Source organism: Podarcis melisellensis (assembly GCF_964234715.1).
Source record: "Podarcis melisellensis genome assembly, chromosome: 15".
NCBI lineage: Eukaryota > Metazoa > Chordata > Lepidosauria > Squamata > Lacertidae > Podarcis > Podarcis melisellensis.
In genome coordinates, this window is record NC_138532.1 from 40679694 (window position 1) to 40700431 (window position 20738).

Genomic DNA, 20738 nt, shown 5'->3' on the forward strand with positions numbered 1-20738 from the left:
CTAGAATACAAAAAGGGGAGGTGTGAGGAGCTCAAGGAAACAAGCAAATGAAAGATAAGTTATGGGAAGATTCGCTGTGTTTTTTAATTGTTTGTATTTTTCTGGTTTTTTTCTTTTTCTTTTTTTTCTTTTTCCTTATTGTGATGTGTTGTTTTGTTTCTGTTTAATATGGTGTTTCCTATTTTTTCTTTTTGTAACCTTTAAAACTTTAATAAATATTATTTTTTAAAAAATTGTATTTTTACAAGTAAAACACAAACCACCTGAATGTGTCTCGGTCACAGAAAGGACTGAATGACTCAATCGAAATTCCCCGCAAGGAGTCCAACTGGAAAGTGCTCAGAAGATGGAGCTATGGATCACACAGAGACGCACCGGGCACCCTCCTCCGCAGGCAGTCTCAGGCCATGCCACACAGTTTGGGCTTTACTGTCCTGTGTTTTTATTATTATTATTTGCTTTGATTTCCCTCCAGGAGGTTTGCAGCTGTGCCCAGAAAAGGATTCCTAAAAGGGAAGAGATTTATGGTGGGGGTGGAATTATTGAAAGGGCAGCTCAAAGCCCTACAGACGTCTCCAAGAGAGTAGTCTGAGTGCTTGGATTGGGAGAGCCCATTTGAAGAGGAGAAGGAAAAAGGAGGTGTGGGAAGGCCGGCGAAGCATTCCCTACATATTTCCATAATCAAGCACATCACTGTTGGGTTATTTCTTCTTCTTTTTTTAAAAAAGAGAGACAGATGGCGGCATCCAAGTCAGAAAAAGCAACTTATTGTTAGGACAGCATGCATGTGTTTGAGAGAGCTGCAATGTGTCACAAAAACGCCCAATTTCCCTCTTTTAGGGCAGGCTTGGGTAGAATCTCAAGTCGGGGGGCCAGATGTGGCCCCCAGGCCTCTCTCTCTGGCCCTTGGAACTCTCTTGAGGCCACACCCTCTTTCCCCAGGCCATGCCCTTCACTGGACTTGCTGCACATCCTAAGTGGGCTTAGCTGAAAGGTGTTTTTGATCTCTGCTTGCAAGGACGGAGGATAGGCAGAGAGGCCTGTATGAGTGGGTGCAGAAATTAGCTGGCAGCACATTTACCTTTGTTTCCTGGGGGACAGGGGGCGGGCTGGTGTGGAGGACTCCCTGGTCCTGAATGGGGTAACTGTGCCCCTGAAGGACCAGGTGGTCTTTGTGGAAGCCGCCCAGAGTGGCTGGGGAAACCCAGCCAGATGGGCGGGGTACAAATAATAATAAATAATTAAATTATTATTAGTATTATTATTTCTCCACCCAGCTTCGCCTCTGGCTCCGCCTACCACGTGGCCCTTGGAAGGCTGCTTAGAACAGAATGTGGCCCTCAAGCAGGAAAAGGTTCCGTGTCCCTGGCTGAGGGCCTCGGGAGCCAATGGTGGTTGGCTTCTAACTGGAGAAGTGGTTCTCTGTCATGGACTGATTGGATGCAGAGGCAGAGGTTGAAACCCCCAACAGATGAAAGCTCAGAGCCCAGGATGTGGTGGTGGGACGACGGTGAGAGGTCAGAGGGAGAAGAGGGAGCAGCCTGGGAGGAGGAGATGCTGGAAGATGGAAGAGGCAACGGGCTTTAGTGAGCAGGGAAAAGCTGTGGCAGAGAGCAGTCCAGAATCAGCGGCAGAAGTGGAGGCTGGGGGGGGGGGGCAGGGGAGAGGCCAAGATCAGGGAATCTTCCCCTGATCTTCCTCCTCCCTGATCTCCCAGAACACGCAGAAAAATGAAAAGAGCAGAGCAGAGGTGGGTTGTCTGCAGACATAGTCTCTGATTGCATGAGGAGAGGAGAAGGATTTATGCAGCTGTGGGAAGGTGGGGAATTTCAGTTCTTGCAACTGCCTCATTGGGGGCAAGACCTACTGGGTATCACTGCTGGGATCACTAGGCTTGCACTGTTTTGGTGTAGTCAAATAAAGAGTTAATTTCCCCACCACTGTCCTTCCTCAGACCCATTCGCTTGCATTTTCTTTCTCTGGGCCCCCTCTACAAGGAGAGCGCCAGAAGGAGGAAGCAGAGGTTGGTGGGACAGATCAGCCCCCACTGACAGCAGTGGGGCCTGGGCTTTAGCAGGAGCCTGACAAGGACTACCCCTGGAGCCAGCTCTGAGGATAAAGTGAGAAGAAAGCGACTCGCTAAAGTTGCCTGAACTCCCACGCTACAGACAAAAACAGCCGCTTCATGGCTCAAAGGAAGGGGACTTAATCTTGCGTGGCTACAGCCACTCAAAGTGCCCCAAACTGAGCTGCCTCAGTAGCACCTGTTTTCCTTTTCATATGAGACAACCCAAGTTTCTAGGTCTCATTGTGGGAGAAAGACCATATAACACCAGTCCAGAGAGACCTACATTGGCTTTCTGAGCACAATTCAAAGTGTTGGTGCTTGTTGTTTCAAGCCCTAAATTGCCTCGGCCCAGTAGACCTGAAGGAGCATCTCCACCCCCATCATTCTACCCGGACACTGAGGTCCAGCTCCAAGGGCCTTCTGGCAGTTGCCTCACTGCGAGAAGCAAAGTAACAGAGAACCAGGCAGAGGGCCTTCTCAGTAGTGGCACCCACCCTGTGGAACGCCCTCCCATCAGATGTCAAGGAAATAAACAGCTAAGTGGTACTTCCGGGTGTGAACGAGATCCGTTCCAGAGGTCCAGCTGCATCCCGAGGAATTCACAATCAGAGGACCACTTCTGCACATACGCAAGCGAACGAAACCTGGAAAAATACTTCCAGCTTTGCCGCGTTCGCACCCCAAAGTTTATGTATCTAGAGGGATATGAAAGTGGAGATACAACTGTATCTGGCTTTTAGAAGACATCTGAAGATAGCCCTGTTTAGGAAAGTTTTTTATGTTTGATTCTGTTTTTAATCTGTTGGGAGCCACCAAGAGTGGCTGGGGAAATGCAGCCAGATGGGTGAGGTATAAATAATACAGTGGTGCCTCGCAAGACGAAAAGAATCCATTCCGCGATTCTCTTCGTCTAGCGGTTTTTTCGTCTTGCGAAGCAAGCCCATTGACAGCTTAGCGGATTAGCCCTACAGCGGTCTAGCGGCTTCTAGCGATCAGCTGTTAAGCGGCTTATCAGTGGATCAGCTGTTAAGTGGCTTAGCGGCTTAGGAAAAGGGGGGGGGAAGCAAAAAACAAACAAACGCGGGGACTCGCAAGATTTTTTCGTCTTGCGAAGCAACCCCATAGGGAAATTTGTTTTGTGAAGCGCCTCCAAAACGGAAAACCCTTTCGTCTAGCGGGTTTTCTGTCTTGCGAGGCGTTCGTCTTGCGGGGCACCACTGTAAATTTATTGTTGTTGTTATTATTATTATTATTATTATTATTATTATTATTATTAAGACCAGTAGCAGCAGGTAGCAGGATGGTTCAGTGAGTAAAGAGGTTACATACATTCTGCATAATGCCCCCCACCGGACTTTGCTCTGTGGCTTTGTTTTGAGTCTGCCCAAAGGCCGGGAGGCTCTGGGTTCTAAAAACCCACTGGGCAGGGCAAAGGTGCACTTGGTTGCTGCCAAACCCACTGACCACACCCACGACGCTAAGACATTTGTGAAAGCAAGTGGGATACAAGAATCCACAGAAATAAACTGAGCCGCATCTGCCCGTCGCCACTCTGCTTTCGCTTAAACCTCCTAAGAACTATCTTGGCCGGACTACAAAGCCACCACGTAGCTCTTCTTACAGATGAGATACAATGCAGCTGAAACAAAACCCTTTCACCATCACACCTGCCAAAGACTGGGGGGGCGGGGTGGGGTGGGGGAGGGAGACCCACTAAACCACCCAATGAGAAAGCAAAAAATGAGTTTCCATATGTTTACTTCCCGGAATGGATTTAAGGAGCCTGCTTAAAAGCACTGGGTGATCAATGTGCCTCCCCAAATAGAATCTGCTGATTAAGGACCACATTTTCCTTTGGAAAGCAACACGTCTATGTGCCGAAATGTTTCTGAGAGAGAAAGAGAGAGAGAGAGAGGGAGAGATATTTGGTGGAGGGCAAGAGAAAGGGTCCTGGTGTCCTTGTTTTTCAATTTGATCCTTTTACATGGGTTTGTACGTTTTGTGGTCTTTTATGCAATGTGACTTTCCATTATTTCCATTGATTATAGTTTAGTAATTCTTTATTGTAATTCCTAAGTGTAAAAAGTTTAATTATTATTTGCTGACATTTAATTTTACGCTTTGCTATTACCATAAAGAAGGCTGATCGCTGAAGAATTGATGCTTTTGAATTATGGTGCTGGAGGAGTCCCATGGACTGCAAGAAGATCAAACCTATCCATTCTGAAGGAAATCAGCCCAGAGTGCTCACTGGAAGGACAGATCCTGAAGCTGAGGCTCCAAGGCTTTGGCCACCTCATGAGAAGAGAAGACTCCCTGGAAAAGACTCCGATGTCGGGAAAGATGGAGGGCACAAGGAGAAGGGGACGACAGAGGACGAGATGGTTGGACAGTGTTCTCGAAGCTACCAGCATGAGTCTGACCAAACTGCGGGAGGCAGTGGAAGACAGGAGTGCCTGGCGTGCTCTGGTCCAGGGGGTCACGAAGAGGCGGACACAACGACTAAACAACAACAATTACGTTCTAACGGATTACTGACTGTTGCTTTATTCAATATGTTGTTAGTTTTAAAGTAATGTTTTTATTGTGACTTTTTTTGTATGGGGTCAGATTGTTATTAGGTGTGTGATTTGTCTATTTTGTTGTTTCTTCAGTTTGTAAACCGCCTTGTGTATGGTGTAATATAGAAAGGTAAAAAGGTAAAGGTACCCCTGCCCGTACGGGCCAGTCTTGACAGACTCTGGGGTTGTGCGCCCATCTCACTTAAGAGGCCAGGGGCCAGCGCTGTCCGGAGACACTTCCGGGTCACGTGGCCAGCGTGACAAAGCTGCATCTGGCGAGCCAGAGCCGCACACGGAAACGCCGTTTACCTTCCCGCTGGTAAGCGGTCCCTATTTATCTACTTGCACCCGGAGGTGCTTTCGAACTGCTAGGTTGGCAGGCGCTGGGACCGAGCAGCGGGAGCGCACCCCGCCGCAGGGATTCGAACCGCCGACCTTTCGATCAGGCAAGTCCTAGGCGCTGAGGCTTTAACCCACAGCGCCACCTGCGTCCCAATATAGAAAGGTAGAATATTTGTGTTCTAATATAGAAAGGTAGAACACAAATAAAAAGTGGAAACAGAAAAGGTGAAAGGAAAGGGCGGGGGGTTTCCAGACCGAGGGCCATTTATGGGCCCTTTGCACCTCTCCACTGGCCCTCGGGACTCTCCCCAGACCACACCCCCTCCTCCAGCCTCACCCCTTGCACAACCTCCTTGCATGTTTTTGCCTGGCAGAAATGTGTTCTCGGACTCTGATAATGCCTCTTGCTTGGCTGCATGGAGGGCTGAGAGCAGTTACAGAAATGAGCCTCCTGTCCAAAGGTAAAATGCTAATTCGCTGATCCACCCACTTTTTCCTCTGGTCCTGCCCACCAACAGTATGCGGTCCTTGGAAGGATGGTCAGATGAAAAGCTGTGCCCTTCTCTGACCCACAGCCAAAGTGACTTTTCAAGAAGCCTGCAGCTGGCAAAAGAGCTCAAGGCAGGTTCCTGAGAATGGTCCTTTCCATGCCGCTTTGAAGGCCAATACAGTGGTACCTCAGCTTACATACGCTTCAGGTTACAGACTCTGCTAACCCAGAAATAGTGCTTCAGGTTAAGAACTTTCCTTCAGGATGAGAATAGAAATCGTGCAGCTGTGGCGCGGCGGCAGCAGGAGGCCCCATTAGCTAAAGTGGTGCTTCAGGTTAAGAACAGACCTCTGGAACAAATTAAGTACTTAACCCGAGGTAACACTGTAAACGTATCTCAGCCTGGCCTACCCCACAGGCTTGTTGGCAGGATAAAACTAGGGGTGGTGGAAACCTACACAGAAGAAGGTAGATAGATAGGGGATAAATAAATGCACGGCATTTTATCACAAGCCTAACCCTGCAGTCATCTGAAAAGTCAAGGAGGCAGGTGAGGAAGGCCTCTCTGAAGGAGTGTAAAAGAGGCAAAATACATCAGTGCTTTGGGACAGGAGAGTCCATCTAAACACCAGGAAGAACTTTCTGATAGAAAGAGCTGTTTGGGAAGTGGAACGGTCTCCCTCAGAAGGTTGTGCGCTCTCCTTCCTAGGAGGTTTTTAAGATTGTGTGGCCATCTGTCTAAGAGGAAAAGACAACAGAGACTTTGAAAAAGACTGGGAACCATTCCTATTATATTTGCAGAAACAAAGAAAGACAATAGACTTGATGGCAGGATTTAAATAAACATCCACATTATTAGCACCAGAAAATGTTTGGAAGCTAGTGAAATAAGATGATGTATTTAATGTTATTTTTATGTTTTTAAGGTTTGATGTTATGTTATTAATAACTTTTTCTGTTGAGAGATAGCAAAGCGGGTGAAAATAGAAACAAACCAGAAACGCAAGTTGCGAGAATTGTTGGAGGGGAGGGAGGGAGGAATATATAGTAAATGCTAAGAATTTGAGATGTATGTAATGAACGAAAATGAATATTTTTTTTTAAAAAAAGATTGTATGGTCATCTGTCATCACTGCTTTAGCCGAGAGTCCTGCATTGCGGGGGGGGGGGGTGGACTAGATGAGCCTTGGGGTCCCTTCCAACTCTACAATTCTATGAGTCTACAGGAATAGGAACAGAGAGGCAGTGTGGTGCAGTGGTTAAGGTTTCAGACTAGGAGGGCAGTAGCGGGGGAGGCCGGGAAAGAGGCCACAGTTCGCACATCTCCATTCAGCCATGAAGCTCGCTGGGTGACCCTGGGCAGCCACTTGCAGCCTCGCCTACCTCGAAGGGTTATTAGTGAGGATTAAGAAGAACCTTTCCTGCCAACCTAGCAGTTCGAAAGCACACCAGTGCAAGTAGATAAATAGGTACCGCTCCGGCGGGAAGATAAACGGCGTTTCTGTGTGCTGCTCCGGTTTGCCAGAAGCGGCTCAGTCATGCTGGCCACATGACCCGGAAGCTGTACGCCGGCTCCCTCGGCCAATAAAGCGAGATGAGCGCCGCAACCCCAGAGTCGGCCACGATTGGACCTAACGGTCAGGGGTCCCTTTACCTTTACCTAAGAAGAACCTTATATGCCTTTGGAGGAGGGGGCAACACAATTCCATAAAACCTGGTGGCCATCTTGTGGCGGCTCGTTGGCCTAAAGCTTTCCACACGGGTCCTTATTATCCAAGGCAACGAGGTGTTCCAAAATCCCCATAAGAGGAAGAGCTCTGCTGGACCAAGCCCAAGGCCGATTCAGCCCAGCATCCCGGGGCCAACCCCGACGCCTCTGGGAAGCCCACAAGCGGGACGGGGAGGCAACTGCCCCTTCTCCCTGCTCGTAAGCACTGGGGTCGGGCGCTCCCAAGGCGTACCTTGGAAATGAGTTCGTCGTGGTTTGCCAGGTGGGCTCGGCAGTGGATGCAGCTGTAGGTTCTGTGGCACGAAGGCAGGTAAGCTTGGAACGTCTTGGATCGGGTCATCTTCACCATTGGAGCCACGGAGCGCTGGGTGAACTCGGGGGTGGCCCAGGAGGCGCTCCCACAAGACGGGTCGCAGGGGAAACACTGGAACACGCAGGTGAAGGCCGTGGCTTGGCAGGGGGCAGGTGTGGGGCAGGCTCCACACGCTGGCGACGGCTTCGGGGGAAGAGAACCTGGCGCAGGGGCCGGTCGACGACCCGCTCGGACCTGCGGAGGGCGGAAGAAGGAAAAACAAGGAAGTGAAACGAAGGGTTTAAACAGATAAAAAGCCGCACAGGCAGACACCTGAAATTTCCCAGGTTCCAGTTCTGAAGGAGCAACCCTGATATTCTTCCAAGCAGAAAGCTGAATCTGCATGCAGACACCCCTGAAAGTTCCCGTTCTAAATGAGAAACACCAGGTTTTCCAATAAGAAAATTGAATTTAAGCCTGGGCTTACACACGCACGCACACACACAAATGCACGCACACATGCAGAAACATCTATAATAGCTCAAGTTCCAGTTGTGAATGACGAACCTGTGTTTGCAGATGCACACACGCCTAAAACATCTCAAGTCTGTTTCTTGCATGAGTAGCCCCAGTCATTTTGCAATGGGGAAACAAATAAATTAAAAACCTGTCCCGGTTCACACATCAACACACACCTGGAATCTGTCAACTCCTAGTCCCCAATTATTTGCCGAAAAGAAAATGCAATTTGAAATATGCCCAGGTTTTTCCCTCAGCTCCTAGAAACGGCTTTCCTTACAGCACAACCTTAGGTGGGTTTACTCAGAAGTTAGTCCGGGCAAAGCCAATGAAAAATTTAGCAAGCATGCCGACGTCTCCAACACCAGATCTCTCGAAAGGTGTCTTTGGTAGAGATGCGAACACTAGAAAATTCCTTTTTTTAAAAAAAGGAGATAAAAAATAGAGGTGGAGAAAAGAACTTCTCCAGAAACACAGTTGTGCTTTCACAACACAGAATACAAAACAGGTTCGGCCTGTTTGCTTCCTGACCAGTTTTCAAGTTTCTAGCCCTCTGTCTCTTTATTTTTAAATCAACAAAACGACGCCTCCAGGGGTGCATTTGTGGGGCTAAAACTGCCAGTTTTTACAGTGCAATCTTATCTATATGTTGACTAAAAAATATAAGCTCCATTAAGCTCAATGGGACTTAAATCCCAGGAAAGTGTGTGCAGGATTTGTAGTCTTAGCACCTAAGTATTTCAAGTATGAGGAAGGGCTGCCTGCAGCTCAATGGAGAGAGCACTTGCTCTGCATGCAGAAGGTCGCAGGGTTTAATCTCTGGCAGCTCCAGGTAGGGCTGGGAGGCACGCCTGCCTGCAACCTTGCAGAGAGGCTGCCAGTCAGTGCAGACAATACTGGGCTAAATGGACCAAAAGTCTGATTCAGTATAAGGCTGGTTCCTATGTTCTCAATAGAGACCCAGGTCACTTCCCAGACAGGCCTATATTCTTTTACCCAGGGCAGGCAGGCGGAGGAGAAACTGTAGCTTTCCAGATGTTGGTGAACTCCCACCAGCCCCAGGCAGCATGGTCAGGGTTGATGGGAATCCAACAACATCTGGGGCAGAATTTCTCAACGTTTTTAGCTCCCCTTTTAGCTAAAAATCCTACGCTTCCCCTTCAAACATGGCTCGCCTGATTATTTTGTTTGCAACAAAATTTTGGGACTTTCACATTTTTTAACTTAGGCTGCTGGTGTTTTTTGAAAATACTCACCCGCCCCTCCCCATATCTCCATAAGCACCCCCCTGGGAGAGGTATACCCTCCTAGTTGAGAAACAATGATTGGCCCTCCCTCAATTCAAGATATATTCTCAGCCCTCCAGATGTTCTGGGACTACAGTTCCCATCATCCCTGACCACTGGTCCTGTTAGCAAGGGTTGATGGGAGTTGTAGTCTGGAGGGCCGAGTTTGGGGAAGCCTGATCATGTGTCTAGCCCTTTTACTTATAGAGATGGTCAATGGATGGGGTAATTGTCAAGGAACTGCTTTTACTTATTGAATAAATTGCCATGTATATGTGGGGCTAGAACTCCCACCAGAGTTGCCTGGGGCTGATGGGAATTGTAGTTCCAAAAATCTAGAAGGTGCCAGGCTGGCCAATATGGGTTTATGGTTTACAACCCTATACTGACAGCAATTAGGGGTGGTAGGAGTTGAAAAAATATTGAACGAAATAGGTCCTTTGCATGTTTTCTCAGATGTAGGAAGTTAATCCTACTGCGTTCTACAGGACCTACTTAGCAAGTGTCTGCTGTTATTGGGCTACTATTTTTATTGGCTTAAACGGTGCTTATCGTTAGGCAAGGCAGATTCTTTAAAATATATATATATATACAGGTACTTAAAAAAAAACAAGCTTCAAGCAGCAAGATGCACCATTTTCATATAAATATAGATAGATATATAGTTTTGGGCATATGCTGATTTGATGCAGGTTTCAAATATATTAAAAACTCAGGCAATCGATCAACTGAGGACCAAATGACACAGAATATTTTTCATACACAGAAACTGGCTGTTTTTATTCTGAAGAGGAGATAAAAAGCAGCAGCCCCCATTTGGTCAGGAATGTGCCCCGATCGAGACTGGGGTCCACATGCCAGGTCCATGCTGAAAATCATCTCTCTCCAGCAGCTGAAGATAAAAGTTTTCAGAAAAGAGCATCTTTGGGAGCCAAAAAGCACATGGATAGCATTGTCGCTGGAAAATCCCTGATCTGCATTCTGGCCCCAGCTGTTCTTCCTCCAATTTAGAAGTGGCCAGTTTAAACAATCCTTCCACATATTAAGCATTTCACCTATATTTGACGGAACACAGCCTTTCTGCTAAAACCATAGGGTATTCATTCTTTTTGATGTGAACACACTTCCCCCATCCATTGTATTACCTAGGGGCTTTTTAAATTTTTAAAAAAATCACTTTATTATCTGGTTAACTTGGAGGGGAAACTCCCCAGCAGTCAAAATGAAAGGGGGAAAGCAGAAAAAGTTTTCTCTAAGCTGGCTGAAGTAACTTGCCAAAAGCAGAAGAACTGATCTCCCAAAAGGTGACCTCCAACTATTTCTGTCCTGCTGAAAACCATCTCCCTAACAAAAAGACCCCAAACCCCAAATCTCAACACAACGACGGCGTGGCCCCAGCTCAGCAGAGGCAGCACTGCTGATCACTCAGGGGGATTTGAGAGATACCACAGTGGATGGAGACACTAGGAGAGCAGAAGAGATCCCAATCGATCCAGCTGCCTGGCTCACTAGGCAGAAGGGAAGTTTCAACCATAGACTTCGTCCCCCACAGAAACCCCTGGGGTGTTTAGAGGATGTGAAGCAGAAAGACACCCAAACTGTGCGCTAGAGTACCAAACCCTCCAAGTGTCCCTATTTTCCAGGGATGTCCCTGATTTAGAAAAGCCATCCCAGTTTCTGATTTGAACCCAGAATGTCCCACTTTTCCTTAGGATGTCCCTATTTTAATTGGAGGAATGTTGGAGGGTATGGAGTTAAAGTGGTACCTCGGGTGAAGTACTTAATTCGTTCCGGAGGTCTGTACTTAACCTGAAACTGTTCTTAATCTGAAGCACCACTTTAGCTAATGAGGCCTCCTGCTGCCGCCGCACCGCCGGAGCACGATTTCTGTTCTCATCCTGAAGCAATGTTCTTAACCTGAAGCACTATTTCTGGGTTAGCGGAGTCTGTAACCTGAAGTGTATGTAACCCGAGGCACCACTGTATCTGACCCCTGAGCCTTCTGAAGGCAACCCTGTATAGGGAAGTTTTTTTTAAAAAAAGTTTAATGTTTTATTATGTTTTCATATATGTTGGAAGCTGCCCAGAGTGGCTGGGGCAACCCGATAAGATTTGTGTGGTATAAAGAGTAAAATGTGGAATGGGACATCGCTATTTTCATCAGAGAAATGTTGGAGGGTATGGGGGACCATTGCCCCACAGGAAGAGAAGGCCCCAGACCCCATATACACCATACATGAAAAGTGGGGTCATACCAAGGAATTCTGGGAACAGTAGAGTAGCGAGAAGGCCCCTATTCCCTTCACAGAGCTACAATTCCCAGAGTTCCCTGGGAAGGTGGAGTATTAAATGAAATAGCTCACAGCTACTATAAGGCCAGGGACCCGGGTGACGCTGTGGGTTAAACCACAGAGCCTAGGACTTGCTGATCAGAAAGTTGGTGGTTGGAATCCCCGCAACGGCGTGAGCTCCCGTTGCTCGGTCCCAGCTCCTGCCAACCTAGCAGTTTGAAAGCACATCAAAGTGCAAGTAGATAAATAGGTACCACTCTGGCGGAAAGGTAAACGGTGTTTCCATGCGCGGCTCTGGTTTGCCAGAAGCGGCTTAGTCCTGCTGGTCACATGACCCAGAAGCTGTACGCTGGCTCCCTTGGCCAGTAAAGCGAGATGAGCGCCGCAACCCCAGAGTCGGCCACGACTGGACCTAATGGTCAGGGGTCCCTTTACCTTTATCTTTACCTTAAGGCCAGTGTTGTGGGGGGGTTGGACTAGATGACCCTTGGAGTCCCTGCCAACTTTGCGATTCTAACGTCAGACACTCCAAAATGTCCCTAGCTGACGGTTTTCTCCCCAGCCAGCCACCGCGGATCCCTGTTCCGCTCTGCCCCAGGAGGGCAATGAAAGGCACGAACGCCTCACTTGTCTCGTAAACTGCTGAGCAAGGGCTCTCTGCCATCACCATCACAGTAAACTCAGCGCTTTTAAGCCTAAAAAAAGAGAGAGAAAGGGAATGCAACACTTTGCAGAACTGCCAACTGAGTAGATCGGCTTTTCAGCAGGGGGGGAAAAGGGAGGGAAGCCCTCAAGATGCTGAGCTTGCCTGCCGCTTGCCAAACCTCTCGGATTCCGGAAGGTGAGGCTGGCTTGGAACGCAGGTGGGCTACCAGCCACAATGGCTGAATTCAGCCTCCACTCAGAAGTGGAGGGAGCGTTTTTGTGGCGCTCAGGTCCTACTTTCTGGCCCTCGCATTGGGGCATCTTGGTCTATTTGTTTACTAGCGGGGACTTCCTGGCACCGCCAAGGAAACCCAAAAACATTGTGGTTTTTTATATGGATAGTGCCTTTGTGAGTTTTAGGGCACAACCAACCCAGGGCTCCTGCCTGACCCAGCCCCAAATCCATTTGTGCCTGTGTGCTAATGTCCAATTAAGGTTCACTGGTCTGCCATCTTGATTAAGCATGGCATCTGGTTTCCAAACACAGATGAAGACTGCTTCCTCCACCTCGGGGACCCTCGTGACACACTGGGCGATGCTATTTTCGGAGGCCTCCAAATCAGCAAGGGGTTCTAATGAAACCAACCCTTAATCCAGAATCGTGAGGACTGGGAGATTGTTGTGTTTCAGTGGAAGAGCCTCAGCTTTGCCCCAGCAGATCCAAGCAGGGTGGACAAAGACCTGCTTGGCTGGAGAGCTGCTGCCAGTCAGTGTAGGGCAGGGGTCAGCAAACTTTTTCAGCAGGGGGCCAGTCCACTTTCCCTCAGACCTTGTGGGGGGCTGGACTAGATTTTGGGGGGGGGGGGAATGAACGAATTTCTATGCTCCACAAATAACCCAGAGATGCATTTTATATAAAAGCACACATTCTACTTGTGTTAAAACATGCTGATTCCCAGACCGTCTGCAGGCCGGATTTAGAAGGCAATTGGGCTGGATCCGGCCCCCGGGCCTTAATTTGCCTACCCATGGTGTAGGCAATACTGTACTGAGCTTGATGGGCCAAGAGCCCTACTCAGAATTAAGGTAATTTCCAGAGAAAATGGGCTGCCAACCTGCAGATCCAACTTCCAGTGTAAAGAGCCGGTGTGAATATGCCCACACGTAGCCATTGTTGATCACATAAAAATATATAAATAAAACCAGTTGCAGCTTCCCACGGCCCCTTCTTTTATGCTTCGACCAGCTTCTGGCTGGATGGAAAAGGCCTTTTTGAGCTATTTAAAGCCCAGAGCCTTCTGTTTCCATTCCTGCTGGAGTATTTCAAGATTAGGGAGTGTTTGACTTCCACTCCCTGCTCCTTAAATAGGGGCTTCCCTCAAATCAACGCCCCCTCCAGCGGTTTAAAGCTGCGCCCTCTCTTTGTTGGGAATGAGTCGTGTGTTTTTTTGAGGGAGCCTTTGCCTGGGTGGCAAGGTCTGCTCTGCCCCACATGCCCTTTCCCTCTCATTCTCTCTCTCTCTCACACACACACCCATGAAAAGGTTTCCCCTGCCACTCTCGGCCAATCAGCTGGCTATTATGGGCAGAAGAGCCAGACAGTATGAGATCAGTTGGCAAACCCCACTGAGCTGTAGATAAGTGTAAACTTGCTGACAAGTGTGAATGATTGTGACCAGCTGGAATGTGTCCTTGAACTCTGATAAGTGTCTCTTGCTTGCCCTAGATGACGAGAGTGGCTTGTGTGAGTGCGTGTGTAGCCTACTGTCAAAAACTGAAAATCTGGACACAACAAAGTTGTTGGAGCTACACTTCCGTCATGAGCTGTGATACGCCTGGATTTCCCCGGACGTTTCAACGATTCCCGCCCGGACGCTGTTTATGGTGACAGAATCTCAGCTATGTTTGTGAAATTCTGGTTATATGGCAACCCTACCTACTGTATGAAAAAGCCACAAAATTCACAAACAGAAAGGAGCGTGGCCCTTGAACTGAAAACACTTCCTCACCTTACCTTATCCTGTAAGAATCTACAAATCTTAGGCCAGATCATTTGCTCATTGAGCCCAATATTGTCTGCTCTGACTGGCAGCAGCTCTTGCCAGCTACCTCGGGTTCTTTCTAACTGGAGATGCTGGGGATGAAATTTGAGGCAAAGCATATGTTCTATTCACTGAGCAATGGTCTCTTCCCCATATATACACAACTCTTTTCCAAGTATGGAGTGACTATGCCTTCTTGTTGGACATTCTGCACTCTGTGTATGCTCAGGGGCAAATTCCTCTCTTACTACTGCTTGATGTGCATTTTAGACTGCACTCCTCTCACAAGATCTGACATAGGTGCCAACCCCCTGGGGCCCTGGGTGTCCGAGCACCCACAAAATTCCCCATGAAAGGGCTGGGCACCCACAAATTTCTGTGCCAGGGCCATGCGCACTGCGTGGTACCCAAGGCCTCAGGGCACCCACGGCCACAGGGCCAAGCTCAAAGGAGGACACAGGGAGGTCAAAGGAGGGCGGGTGGGCAGGCAGAGAGCAGTCTGACTTGCAGGCCAATCGAGGCCCGCAAGATGTTGTTTCAAAACCCATATCCACCTTCCACCCAGCTGCCATCGCTCTGTTGGGAGCAACATCAGCTAATGGATGCAGGTTCAGGGTTGGATCCTATGCTACCTGCAGAACAGATGCACGCAGCATGCTGCTGTCTGAAAGCTGCTTTCCACCCAGCTCTGGACTGCTCTTCAAAACTCCCAGAGGTTTAAAAAACAGCGCTGGACCTTTTGCAAAAGGGCTTTCAAACCGGCCCATGCTGCTCTTTGACGTCCTGACGGTCGGGGCTACAAAGCGCAGCCGCATCTGATGTCACAGCGAGGGCAGGGAAGGACCTGACCTCTTGGGCAGAAAAGTTCCCTGCCCCTGCTCTAGGCTTGCTAAAGCAAAATTTAAAAATCCCAGTCCTTAAAAGAAAAAAATAACATCCCACAAACCTCTTCCACCGAACTTCCTCCCTTCCTCAATGCCAGCCCCTCTCTTGAAGAAATGAGACACTTCACACATTTGTGCAGCGAGGGACCTCAGTGAGAGAAACTGGCAGAATCGTGACTCATGCCAGTGTCGCACATCACTCTGCTGTGCCGTTTTATGGTGAGACAGAAGCTGTATCCTACTTTCCCATTAAATATATATATGTTCCACAAACACAGGTGGCTGCCTTATGCTGAGTCACACCATACATCCATCGAGCTCAGTATCGTTGACACTGACCAGCAGCGTCACTCCAGATTTTCAGGAAGTGGGTATTTCAGAGCCCTACCAGGAGATGACACTGACATTGGACCTTGGACCTTCTAGATGCAAAGCAGATGTTCTACACCCCCCCCCCCGAAGCTAGGGCTTTGGAAAGGAGAGCATGTTGTAGGTTAGGAAGCATCACATTATTTGGGTTTGCAGGGACACATAAACTTTATTTTTCTATTTCAGCATGGTCGGGCAGCCATGCGCCAAATAAGCGACTCGACTTCATTCATGGCCACAGAATAGATCAGAGATCCTTTAAACTGGAAATCCAAAACTGAAGTGATGCTGATAAGAACTCCACCTTTCTCTTTTTGAAAGCTGGAGACATATACAGTGGTACCTTGGGTTACATACGCTTCAGGTTACAGACTCTGCTAACCCAGAAATAGTACCTCGGGTTAAGAACTTTGGTTCAGGATGAGAACAGAAATTGTGCTCCGCGGCGCGACGGCAGCTGGAGGGCCCATTAGCTAAAGTGGTGCTTCAGGTTAAGAACAGTTTCAGGTTAAGAACAGACCTCCAGAACGAATTAAGTTCTTAACCCGAGGTACCACTGTACTTGGGAAATTTCTTCAGCTCTAGGGCCACACCCAGTGATGGGCAACCTTCCAAGGGCCACATGCGACAGGTGGGCAGGGCCAAAGGCAAAAGTGGGCAGGTGTGAATTTTGGCTAGTCACATATTTGGGCATTATCAGAATGAACAGACACTCTCTAGCCAGGGTAAACAATGAAGGTGTAGAACTGGGCTGGTGAGAGTCCAGAGGGCCACACAGAGAAGCTTGGGGTCCGCATTTGTCCCACTGGCCGAGCCCTGCCGTAACACAACCAGGTAAGAGATTGAACCCACAATCCCATGTTTGCCTGGATTGTTGGTATCTAACTCTCTTGCAAGACAAACCACTGGGGAGTTACAGCGCCTGCTGTGGCTGTAGAGACCGATATGGGAGAGCCATGTTTTGTTGCAGTTGGGGCAGAGGAAGATGTTTGGTTGTGCTGAGCTGCAGCAGATTCACTATGGTGTTTCTTCTCTCTGCGCTCCTCCCAGAGGGCATTCCTCCTCTGGTCACTGTTTTGGATGCACAAACTGACTATCCATCTGTGGTGATCACACAGGGTCCCCGGACGTTTGATGGTCTATTGATCCCTGTGCCACCACTGTGATTGCCTCCCCGCGGCCACCAACCCGTTTCTCTCAGGTACACACAGAGTCCAGACAATTGTTAACATTAATCCAAATAAAGAAGTTTATTTTATAAGCATTAACAAGTGTATGGTTTCAGATAATTTCTCTTGTCGGTTTCTTAATCTTAAGTTTCTTTACCGGCCTATACCTTCCTAATAACTGCTAACTGATTATCCCAACTGTCTATCTGACTCCTATCAGTTTCTCTCACTCTCTCACATCAAAACTCGACCAACCCACAGACTTATTCCTTCTCCAACTCCCAACTCTCAACTGACTTCCAAATAACTCCAAATCTAACTAACTCCTCCCCTTGGGTTCCCACTGGCCAATCACTTCACACTCATTTAACCCTTTCCTTATGACCCACCTAGGAGGGCAAACGCCACACCATCCTTCAAGCACTGTGTTCAGGCTCCTCTCAGAAGCCATTACCACTCAGCAAGGTTGATATAGCCAATCTTCATGCCACATTTGCCTGGTGCCTGAAGAATGTCCTTGGGGATCCTGCTATCTTCCATTCTGCGAACATGACCGAGCCAGCGTAGAGAGTCCCTGAGACAGGACCGCAAACATGTTGGGAATGCGGGCTTGGGAGAGCACAACTTTGAGACTCTGTCCTGCCATTTCCTGGGTAGCACAGCAACTTTTAGGCTCCATCTACACTTTAAAGCGACAGGGACACGGGTGGCGCTGTGGGTTAAACCACAGAGCCTAGGACTTGCCGATCAGAAGGTCGGCGGTTCGAATCCCCATGACGGGGTGAGCTCCCATTGCTCGGTCCCTGCTCCTGCCAACCTAGCAGTTCGAAAGCCCGTCAAAGTGCAAGTAGATAAATAGGTACTGCTCCAATGGGAAGGTAAACGGCATTTCTGTGCACTGCTCTGGTTCGCCAGAAACGGCTTAGTCATGCTGGCCACATGACCCGGAAGCTGTACGCCGGCTCCCTCAGCCAATAAAGCGAGATGAGCGCCGCAACCCCAGAGTCGGTCACAACTGGACCTAATGGTCAGGGGTCTCTTTACCTTTACACTTTAAAGCAGCCACATACCACTTCAAACTGTCATGGTTTCCTCCAAAGCACCTTGGGAACTGCAGCTTCCCTGGGAAGTGGGACCCATTGCTGCACGGCTCTGGAATTTGTAGCCCTGCAAGGTGTCTCCTAATGCCTTTCAGCACCCTTAACAAACTAGAGTTCCCAAGATTCTCTCTTCTTCTTTTTGCGGGGGAAGGAATACTTGACTGTTTATAAAGTGGCATAATACTGCTGCAAATGTAAGGTGCAGATGGTGTGCAAACGTTGGCTGGATCCATCAGATTCCCCACCCACCCCCTCCAGGCAGGATCTCTCTCCCTGCTTCGCCAAACAGCAGTTTCAGTCTTGGGTTGCAACCAGCTTCCCCACCCACCATCAGGATTGGCACCCATCCCACGGTGGCAGAGCAGAGGGCAGGGCAGCCCTCAAACCCGCAGGACCGAGAGAGCCGTGAGCGCCTTTCCGAAAGGAGAAATATTTATTTCTTACCCCTGCATTGTGGAGGGGCTGGACTAGATGACCCCACTTGGGCCCCTCCCAAGCCTACAGTGCTATGCATATAAAAATAAATGTCCATTTGCCCTTGCTTTTTCTGGATCGTGCCACATAATCGCCACCTCCTGGCATTGCTCCATGTGGAGCAACAGATGTTTTGCTGAGCACATTTTGGCAGCCGGCCAAGAGCTGCTCGAACAAATATATTCTCTTGCTCTCCTCCCCCCCCCCCGCCACAGTGCTTCTCTTCCAAACGATCAAGTTCAAACAGCTAATCGGAGCTTAGATGGTCAGCAACGCAAGAACACAGCATCTCCAGAACATGTGTGTGCGCATCTTCACCCTCCGGAGTGGTGACCAGAGCTTTTCCAAAACATTGGTGGCAAAATTATTATTATTATTTTTTTTAATGGAGATGTGTGCAGGTCTTGCACTGCTAAAGGTGTAGGTTGGCTGCAGCCTTCGGCAGCCTGACCAACAACTCCCATCTTCCCTAGCCAATTCAACCAGGTTGAATTTGACTCTGAATTGATTTTAGCATGAATCGATTTTAGAATGCATTTCAATTAATTGATTGTGATTTTATGTAAATTGTGTTATTTTTATTGTTGTTAGCCGCTCTGAGCCCGGCTTTGGATGGGGAGGGTGGGATATAAATAAATTAATAATAATAATAATAATAATAATAATAATAATAATAATAATAATAATAATATTCCAAAACACCTGGAAGGGCACCCAATGGCCAAAGGTTGAGCCTTAAAGGGGTGGCCGACTCGCAGTTCCCCAGAGGCTGCCAAAATTCCATCCCCGCCACCCCTGATCCCTGGCAGGGACCAGTATCAAATTCAACAACAGCTGGGCCAAGCACAGGTTTAGCAGTATCAGAAACTCAGATATATGAGCTAATAGCCAAATGGTGATTAGCACAGTGCAACCCTCCCAGGACATGGCGTGATTTGGATAGCCTCCTACACCAGAGGCGTTGAGTGTCTATGGCCAACAACAGCAATTTCTCTCTCTTTCCCATGTGACAAACACTTAAAAAATATATATGATGAAATATGTCCAAACCAATGGGTGTTCCACGTAACGAAATGGTTACCAGCTTTAGAGAGCTTGCACCATTGGCTGGCTTTGCAGGATTTGGGGAAGTAGCAATTAAAGGCATCGAGGCAAGCCGATGCGCCGAGGTATATTATATGTACCTGCTGTTGTCCCAAGTCATCCCCTGGCAAATCACAGAGAAATACAACGAGTGATCACTATTTTGCCAAGAACTCATCAATACAAAAAAAAGAGGAAACCCTTGCGATTAATCACACTCCCCAGCAGGGCAAAATAGATGCTTTGCACGCAGAGACGTTTTCCAGAATAGACATCTATCTATTTGACAAGGCTGCCTTTAATTCCACAATAGTCAACCTTGTGACCCCCTGTTTTTGCTTAATTACATTACATTCCTGATCCTTGGGCAGAGGTGGGTGGGGGCTGATGGGAGTTGGGAACCCAACAAGTTCTGGGGGAAATCTCTCTCTCAAAAAACACTAGAACCCAAGCAGGACCATCCAATGGAGCTACATGTTTGAGGACGAACAAAAAGAAGTGCTCCACAAACAGCTAAACTGTGGAACTCATTCCTGCAGGAGCCAGTGATGGCCAACACCTTCGATAGCTTTAAAAGAGGATCGGACAAGTTCATGGAGAAAGGCTATCAATGGCTACTAGCCACGATTGCTCTGCCTCCATGACTGGATGTAGTAACAAGACCCTCCAAGCGGGACAGTCCTGGATTTACAGAAACCATCATGGTTTCTGATTTGATCCCAGAATGTCCCGGTTTTCTTTAGGACGTCCCTATTTTCATCAGAAAAAGGTATGGAATTATGTGACCCCGAGCCAAGGAGATAAGTAACTATACAACCTTTAGAATACATCTAAAGGAAGCACTGTATATGTAAGGTTTTTTTAATGTTTATTTTTTTATTATGTATTTATTATTTATTATAATTTGCTCCCCCAAAGATGTAGGGATGGCTGCCAACTTGGATGGGCCTATTGGGTTCCAGTATTATAACATACACAACCCCTAATCTAGCAATGGTACAGTTAAGCGTTGCCACCTTTTTAAACGGTTTCTGCTTCTATGCCATATGTCCATGTTTTCCTGGTATTGACGGAAGTGATATATGGGGGAATTTCCAAAAGGCAGCACTTAGTCCTAGATTAGGAGCCAGCAAACTTTTTTCAGCAGGGGGCCAGTCCACTGCCCCTCAGACCTTGGGGGGGGACAGGACTATATTTTGAGGGGGGGGAATGAACAAATTCCTATGCCCCACAAATAACCCAGAGATGCATTTTAAATAAAAGCACACATTCTACTCATGTCAAAACACATTGATTCCCGGACCGCCCACGGGCTGCATTCAGAAGGAGATTGGGCCAGATCCGGCCCCCGGGCCTTAGTTTGCCTACCCATGTCCTAGGATCTTAGGCAAGTC

The 20738-nt window shown here is 48.1% G+C and overlaps 1 protein-coding gene across 2 annotated transcripts in view; it reads right to left on the reverse strand.

Annotated features, from left to right (window-relative positions):
• Positions 1-20738, reverse strand: part of YPEL2 (yippee like 2) — a 50572-nt gene that overhangs the window by 11918 nt on the left and 17916 nt on the right. Inside the window, exons 1-2 of one of the 2 annotated variants that reach the window (XM_081890765.1) lie at positions 12870-13143; positions 7423-7737 (exon numbers count right to left, since the gene is read on the reverse strand). In XM_081890765.1, the coding sequence (XP_081746891.1) occupies positions 7423-7539 (117 nt within the window). In that variant the 5' untranslated portion in view covers positions 7540-7737; positions 12870-13143. Of the gene's footprint in view, positions 1-7422; positions 7738-12869; positions 13144-20738 lie in introns of those variants that run through there. The other variant, XM_081890764.1, reaches the window with a different exon arrangement.